Below are 8200 nucleotides of genomic sequence, written 5' to 3'. Positions count from 1 at the left end.
TATGTATATATATGTATATATATATGTGTATATATATATATATATGTATATATATGTATATATATGTGTATATATATGTATATATATATGTATATATATATGTATATATATATGTATATATATATGTATATATGTATATATATGTATATATATATATATATATACCCAACGCGAAAGCCCTCTCCAGAGCCAGTTTGTCCGTTATAGGCTACTGTAGAAACATGCCCCTCCCCAGAGTAAAGAGGCCATAACATCGTAGAGGATGATGTCTTTCCGCTTCAAAATAAAATACCTGCCTGCACTTATTAAATAGAGAATTAAAAAGAGGCTACACTGTTTTCTATCACGTAGGAGGATCAGAATGGGATACAGTTTTAAGCGCCGGAAAAACTAGGAAGTGAATGTTGAGTTTACAGTTTTTAGCAGATAAAGTAAAAAGCTTTAAATTAAGGGTCATTTTTTTGTTACTGTCGGTAAATTGTTTTATTTTTCATGCCACTCTGATACGTTTAACTGTCAAATATCATGAACATATATGGTAAATTCTCATTACTATGGAGTCCCAAAGTGTTCTATATCAGTTATTAAACAAACACGAACGTATGAACTATAAAAGCACATTAATTAAAACAACCATGACAATTTGAAAAATAAATTATTTTAAAATGTCTCAAAATCAGTTTTTCCTATCACAACTTTTTCCCAATAATAGTTTTATTTCCTAATGCTATTGTGCCTTTATCTCATTTCAGACAATTATATGATTGACCCATATTAGTACTACTTAATTGAATGTAAACGCAATGTTAGCACTCTCAGCGTTGACCTTAATACCATTTAGATAAACAGCTTCTCTTATTCTAAAAATCTCAAACCGGAAATACCTTTATAATGTCTGCTCGCTTGACAGACAGAAGTGAAACTTCCTGATAGCGTTGGTTCACTTTTTGTAAACACACTGAACGAACGGCAGCTTGTTGTTGTTTCTGTCCGAGCTCACAGTAACGGAAAGCAGCGCTTCAAGCTCCACGATGTCCGGGCACGGTCATGGTCACGGGCATGGATGCGAGGGGGAGCACGAGCCCGCGGAGAGGGGCCTGGAGTACGGACTGTACCAGCGGATCGACCTGGAGAAGCTGCAGTGCCTGAACGAGAGCAGAGACGGGGATGGGAAGATGGTGTTCAAACCGTGGGATCGGCGGAACGAGCGGGACACGGTAACGACGATACAGAGCCTCTAACCCGGCCAGCTGTCATGTCCGTGTCCCCATAGAGCTATAGTAGTGTGTGTTTCTCTTGAGAGTGCAGGGGATGCGGAGCGGAGCCTCGCTGTGGAGCTGCGCAGTTAGTAAATCAAACACAACTTTATTGATATTACTGTGGCTGCCCAATTACATGAGGGCTGCAGTCCTGTAATTTACTTTACTGATTGGGGCTGAGCAATATGGTTGAAATCCAGGGATGGAAACCATTTTTTACTCAAATAACGTTAGTAGCAGCTTCTTTACTTAAGTTGGCCTATATGTTTGAGATGCATGTACTTTTTATTTTGTAATGCTACAGTTAAGAGGTAAATATATATCTGTTGCTTCACTACATTTATTAGACATTTACTAGTTACTTTTCAAAATAAGAATGAAAAAAAAATACCATATGAGTTTATAAATGGAATGATTTTATATAGAGATGTCTTTTATAGAGATATAGATATAGTTAAGGTTAGTTTAGCTTTTACCTATGGCAGTGAAAACTTACTTTATCCGTTGATGCATGAGTCCTAACAGCTACTACAGAGTTACATGTAATAATTAGTAACTCAGAAGGGCCTTTTCTTTTGCAGAAAAACTACTTTTACTTTGGGCTTTATTGTATGTTCAGCAGATCATACTTTTACATTGAATGAAGATTTCACATTGTTGTACTGGTACATTTACTGAATTGACTACTTATTCCACATGATGTTAATAATAGTATTTTAAGGTATTGACATACTGGTATGTCACAAAATTGCGAATGGTGGCAAAACTACATTGAATTAACTGAACTGATGTTCGTAATAATCATATTTTCTTGATTCACTGACGAATCATTTTCTTTACAAAATGTCAGGAAATAGTGGAAAATATTGCCCAGTTCTGTTTGCTCATATTAGCATCTTTGTGGCCCAGAAACCAGTCAAACCAGTATCCCGAACTGATAACGTCTCAGGGCAGATTATAGTGTTTGTTTTATTGCTGATTACCCAGAGGGAGTTCACATCCGTTTGTTTATTTTCTTCTAGTATGTCGAGAGTGACGCTGATGAAGAGCTGCTGTTCAACATCCCGTGAGTCCTAAAATCCCCATCGTCCTCATCATGATGAGCCTGAACTTTAACCTTTTCTCCTGAATGAACAAACTGTATGCTCTGCTGCCTTGTGCTTTTTTTCCTGTAATTTCAGACCAAAACTCTGATTTCATTTTAGTTTTTTTATAATTCACCGGTCATCTCTCGTGACGGCTTCATGCCGTTCACAACACCCTGTTGTTGTTGTTGTTGTTGTTTTTTGTCTTGAAAGCATCTCTTTGTGATTTTGCCCCATCTCATCAAAGATAGCGGTGAACAAACTCTGTGTCATCTCTTTCAGTTTTACAGGCAGCGTGAAGCTGAAGGGCGTCATCATCTCAGGGGAAAATGACGACTCTCATCCAGCTGAGATCCGACTGTGAGTGTCTGCTCACTGCCTCTCGTGTTGGACTGATTTTTATGTCCTATTAAAACCATAATTAAACTGATCTGCAGTTAAAGTGCTTCTATCCTTTCCCTTGCTAGAGAGCAGCGACCACATGAACTTCATTCTTGTCGTTCCAGGTACAAGAACATCCCCCACATGTCCTTCGACGACACCGGCAGAGAACCCGAGCAGGCCTTCAGACTCAACAGAGACCCTGTTGCTGAGCTGGAGTACCCGACAAAGTGAGAGCATGAACCGATTCATTTTTTTTAATCCCCTGAGTAACTTTGTGCCTTCATGCAGGAACCGTTAGTCCCATCAGGTTCCCAAATCAACACTTTCCACCTGCCTTATAAGATGCCAGTTAGCAGTGCATTCAAGAAATCTGCAGTTTAAGAATTTTACAATTACTTTTAGTCGTCGGTATGTCCAAAATACGCTGTTGTACCTTTTTTCCAAGGATTTCAGATTTGCTCCTGATTGATAAGTTGAGAGATGAAGATAAAGAAGTGATAATGCAATGTAGCTTGTAAGCTTGTTGCTTGATGACGCGGTGAAGCGATCAAAACACAAGTGGAAGCAACTCTTTTTGCTTTTCCCTTTCTGTTCGCCTCCATGCGTCACGCTTGCCTCCGCTTGTATGAGTTTCTACTTGCCACTTTGCGGTTAAGCATCGCCTCCAATTTCGTGTGAATGCTGCTGTCTCACACCGAGGTGTCTCTCCTGTTGTGTGATGATTTCCCAGGATCGCTCGTTTTTCCAATGTGCACCACCTCTCCATCCACATCTCGAAGAACTTCGGCGCAGAGAGCACCAGGGTCTACTACATCGGTCTGAGGGGAGAATACTCACAGGTCAGTCGGAGTTACAGCCTCTTTTCCTCTTTTTGTCTCATCATCTCAAATGCTGTAGATTTCGAAGAGGGAAGTGACATCCTCCTAAATGACCGTTAAGACCTCTCTAAAACAGTATCAAAAAAATAATTCGTGAAGGGAGGGTTTATTGCAGGGCTGTTGTATTAGTTTTAGCTAGGTGGACCTAATAAACTGGCTGGTGTTATTAATCTTCTTCGCGTTCCCACATGTAGGAATGTATTTCCAGCACGGTTAAACCGATAAAGATCTGTATTTTGTTTTCCTCAGTTGTCTGATGGTTTGTTTGGATGTGTGTGTCAGATCACAACTACATTGAAAGGAGACATTATTTTGACTCCTCTTCCATCCCGAGGGCAGCAGATTCTTTCCCAAAATATTTAGGTATTTGTCTGGTGTGACTCCACTTTCCCCCTCCGTTCTCCAAAGAGCCCTGCGTGTCCGTCCGTTGGTATGATGCTGTTGTGGTGACAAGCTGTGTTAGTTCTTCACAAAGTCCTTCTTTTTAAGTAACGCCAAACGCTCCTTGTGGACTGTAGCTTTGTCAAAACATGAGAGTTCCACCCCTGTTATTTATTGAACGTTAAATCTGTGTTCATGCGTGATTAAATCATGGGTTACCACTTTTCCCTTAGAGCTCTGAATAGCAACGATCATGCACGTTGCAAGCATGCAGCCATACAGTCGGTTCAGCTGGTCCAATTTAGGTCTTTGAATCTTTGTTGTCACTCTCTTGAAGTTTGATGTCTGGCCCTCTCAGAGAGATCAGTTTCACTTGATATGGTTCAAGTCATTATTTAGTCACTTATTTCGTTTTTTAATTCATTTTGTCACTATTATCTGTCATTGTGTAGCCCAAACGCTTGATTGGAAATATAGTTAGTTAGTTGATTGCAGCCATAGACTGTAGGTAAGAAGTGGACGTAGTCACCGTGACGTCACCAATGGGTTCCAGGCCTCGAGTTTGCCTTTTTTTTTTTTTTTTTGCAATCAGAAGTTGCAACACAAGAGGGTTGAGCTACGTACAACCGAAAGCTGAATAAGACATCTTAGGTGATTGTGTTTTGAATGAATGAAGTCGACATGGTATCATATACACTAAAGACCATAGTATATAACCAACTGTTTTCTCCTCTTTAGCCCTGCCGTTCTTTCTATTTAATAGATTGAACCTGAAACACTGAATGTTTGCCTGTACAGTAAGTTGACCTGTCTTTCTCTCCGTGCGCTCTTTAGGCTCACAGACACGAAGTGACGATCTGTAACTACGAGGCATCAGCCAACCCTGCAGATCACAAAGTGGGGAGCATCATCCCTCAAACCAACTTCATTTCCTGAAGAAGCGTCAGAGAGTCGGAAGGAAAACAGGCGGGAAGAGAGGTTTCTTTGGCGTCTGCTGGCTGTCATTGATGCAAAAATTCTTCAGAGGAGTTCGACGCTGCGTAGCGGCAGGCTGGTTGAGCCTCCACCGGTGACTTGAGCGCTGTACTCTGAAGACCAGAGAGCTCCAGGTGTGTCTGTAAGTGCCATGTTGTTGCTCTGTTTTCTATGGCAGTAAAGAGTGAAGGCTTAATGTGGGCAAAAAGCTTAATAATAAATGCATGAAACATTTGATAATCAAATAAAGTCTGTTGTTATCAGTTAAAGCTGCATTCTCTGATTCATGTCTGAAGATATCCACCACTTCAATAAAGTGACAGCTGCTTTTAAACAAAACACATAATAAACCAAGTGATGTTACTCTTTGATTGATTAAATGACTTTGGTCGCCATGTTTACACAATGGATTCGTAGTTGGCTTCACGCAATGATTTTTAGGTGTGAAAAATGTAAAGAAACATCATTTGCTCTCAAAAATCTTCAGGAAGAAATATAAACGGTCAGAAAATACAAAAACATGTTCTTAAAAGCCTATAAATTAATATATTTCCAATAAAACTACATTATTTGCTTTTTGTAAAGCTAACACATTGTTAACCAGTGCTGGATATTTCCTGCCACCTAGTGGTTTATTATGTGACTATTGAATCTTAGTGGGTCTCCCTCTATAGGGTACATCCCAAGTCTCTTAATTGCATCCCCGTTTCCCTCACTTGGGTCCTTTCCTTGCGTCTTAGTCCCTCCCACCAGGGATGCATGGAGGAAACCATGCGAGGAGAGAGGAAACAAGGAGATATGTTTTAGGAGACATGAGACGCCCTTTCCTCAGTTGCGTCACGTGAAGCAACGTCTGTTTCTGATGACGGTGGCTGATGATCACAGCTGATCAGCTGTCAGTCGGCTTTAACAGCTGGAGAGACTTTTCATAAGTTAGTGTCTGTTCACATGATCACTGTACTTAATAATAGTAACTAATAATACTAATAACTAATAAAGACACACAGTAATCACCACTGTAGAGGTGTTTCTCTCTGTAGTCTGTTAACAAACTGTGTCCTGTGTTCTGTTTATAAGCGCAGGATCCATTTCTACCGGTGGAATGCGATCGTCTTATTTATGAATTATTTGCGTCTGTACGTTTTGAAATTGTGACTGTGACGTCGATATTAAATAACCCAGAATATGATTATTGTTTACAACTCATCAAACCCGACAATCGGGAATGAACAGCATCACGTGACTGAATGAAATGATGATAAATTATGTAAAAAGTGTTTCGTCTCTCCAGTTACCTCTGACTTTAATTGTTTCCATAATAAAAGTTCAGATCATGAAAAGACAAATCTTTCTAATAAATGTAGAAAGTTGTTTGTGGTCCTTTTGTTGTTCAGTCTACAATGAACATTTATTTAAACCAGATGTTAAATCATAAACGAATCAAATATAAAGCTTGAGTTTAATCTGTGATCAGTCTTCACTGTTTATATGTTGAACTAAATCTCATCAGTCCGATCGGCTGCAGCGTCCAATCACATGACAAATGAACAATGAGGGGGCGTGTCGGCCGTTAAAAGACTTCCTGTAAGTCTGTTCTCGTGGTTCCTCGGAGATCCCTCCTCTCTCCTCGATCCTCACTCCTCAGAGCTAAATAAGAGCTTTGGGACGGCCGTCAATATGGCGGCGCAGAACAACTTCCGGTTCAAGCGAGGATCGAGGAGCGAGGAAATGAGACTTGGGATGTACCCATAGGCTGATATGCTCTGTTTGTCTTTCCTTGGTTTATCTCTGTGACGAGATGAGTCCCCAGGAGCTGCATGGTGCGTTCACGTAGTTTAGTAAATTTGCCGTCATCCGAGGGAGAGCGAGGGGAGTGGAGGGATTGATTGGAAGCCTGTAGGAAGTATTGAGACTCAGGCTTGGACCAAATCCAAAGCTTCCTGCAGTAGAGGTCTATGCAAACAGACTGAGGTGTGAGTCCTCCACAATAACACTTAAATACAAACATGTTGCAATTTTAAATCAAGGTGTGAACTCCTTAAAACCATCCTGTTACCTTCCCTCTTTCTATTTTCTCTCCACAAAGGGGTTATGTCATTCTTGATTTTATTGTTAGTGATGCAGTGTGGCATCATGCAGTCACCCTGAGAGTGCATTTATGAGCATGTGTAAGCTAAATATGAGGTTTGAGGTCTCCAAGAATGTTGCTATATTTAAGAAATAATTCAAAATGGAAGATTTAATCATTTTATGCTTAACAGTGCTCTGAAATGCTTAACATACATTCAATATAACATGATTTTATGCTTTTGAATGTAGCCATTTATAGTTTCCACATAATTATAACAATTGTGTCTTAATTTTATCATCTCAGATTTTTTTACAAGCAAATATTTTTTATTGTCTTTAAATGATCAGTTCACACAATTATGTTAATCCTTACTATCCTCTGGTGATATATAAATATTTTTGCTGCTCAAAGTATTAACAAGTTATATGTGGAAAACACAGTAGCCCATCTCTAGGGTCCCATTTTACCCTAATATGATCATCTACAGAAGTCATTAATATCATGTTTCAGTGCTGTCAGCACCTCAGACGAAACAATTAAACTAACGTTTGGCAGTACAGTTTCCATGTGTGGCATACTTCCTTGACTGATCGTTTAATAAACAAAAAACGAAACATTTCTATGGTATAGTATAATCTTAATCTGAAAAGTATTAAATTAATGTAGCAAGTAGCATATAGTTAATGAGTAAATACATTTTGCTATTACATATCTATATATATTTATTATATATTTGTTGTTGTATTTTTATTTTATGAAGGAAGAAAATCGTGATAAGAGAATAAGATGTTATACATCTATGATTACGGAAGGGCGGTGCTTTGTGATGACGTCTCCACGCTCTGTCTCCGCCCCCTGCCTGTGTGCGGCTAGTACCGGAAGTCCCGTTCCGTCGCGAACTGGGACTGCAAGCGGTAAGTGCAGTGCATCTGTTTTAGCTAGCGGGCCGCGAGTGTACATTTTACCACTTTATCCCGGTCCAAACTAATTGTTATTAGAGATGTTTTTCGCTTAAGGTGTATTCTAAAAAACGGCCTGGGTTAGAGGTCCGAATTTGAATCGCAGCGTTAACCTGAGATAGACGTAGAGAGACACCGGCTGAAGACAATACTGTGTGTGTGTGTGTGTGTGTGTGTGTGTGTGTGTGTGTGTGTGTGTGTGTGTGTG

General features: G+C 39.7%; 2 protein-coding genes across 2 annotated transcripts in view; both read left to right on the top strand.

Annotated features, from left to right (window-relative positions):
* The first annotated feature begins 241 nt into the window (after positions 1-241).
* On the top strand, positions 242-5708 carry pithd1 (PITH (C-terminal proteasome-interacting domain of thioredoxin-like) domain containing 1). Its single transcript, XM_031874689.1, has 6 exons — positions 242-1217; positions 2282-2325; positions 2627-2704; positions 2851-2955; positions 3459-3567; positions 4822-5708. Exons 1-6 carry the CDS (start codon positions 1032-1034, stop codon positions 4921-4923), a joined length of 624 nt encoding a protein of 207 aa, XP_031730549.1. The 5' UTR covers positions 242-1031; the 3' UTR covers positions 4924-5708.
* Positions 5709-7870: 2162 nt separating this feature from the next.
* The window catches only part of lypla2 (lysophospholipase 2), an 11188-nt gene continuing 10858 nt past the window's right edge, over positions 7871-8200 (top strand). Inside the window, exon 1 of the mRNA XM_031874713.1 lies at positions 7871-7947. The gene's annotated coding sequence lies outside the window, so the exon portion shown is untranslated. The remainder of the gene's footprint in view (positions 7948-8200) is intronic.

Source organism: Anarrhichthys ocellatus, unplaced genomic scaffold (assembly GCF_004355925.1).
Source record: "Anarrhichthys ocellatus isolate YVR2014 unplaced genomic scaffold, GSC_Weel_1.0 scaffold84, whole genome shotgun sequence".
NCBI lineage: Eukaryota > Metazoa > Chordata > Actinopteri > Perciformes > Anarhichadidae > Anarrhichthys > Anarrhichthys ocellatus.
Note: the sequence above shows the minus strand (reverse complement) of the source record. Positions and strands in the feature narration are given on the sequence as shown.

Bases quoted from the DNA above. Each gene is read 5' to 3' on its own strand.
- pithd1 (XM_031874689.1), top strand. From the start codon at position 1,032: ATGTCCGGGCACGGTCATGGTCACGGGCATGGATGCGAGGGGGAGCAC. The intron at 2,326-2,626 runs GTGAGTCCTAAA...CATCTCTTTCAG, and splicing joins GAGCTGCTGTTCAACATCCC to TTTTACAGGCAGCGTGAAGC. The intron at 3,568-4,821 runs GTCAGTCGGAGT...TGCGCTCTTTAG, and splicing joins TGAGGGGAGAATACTCACAG to GCTCACAGACACGAAGTGAC.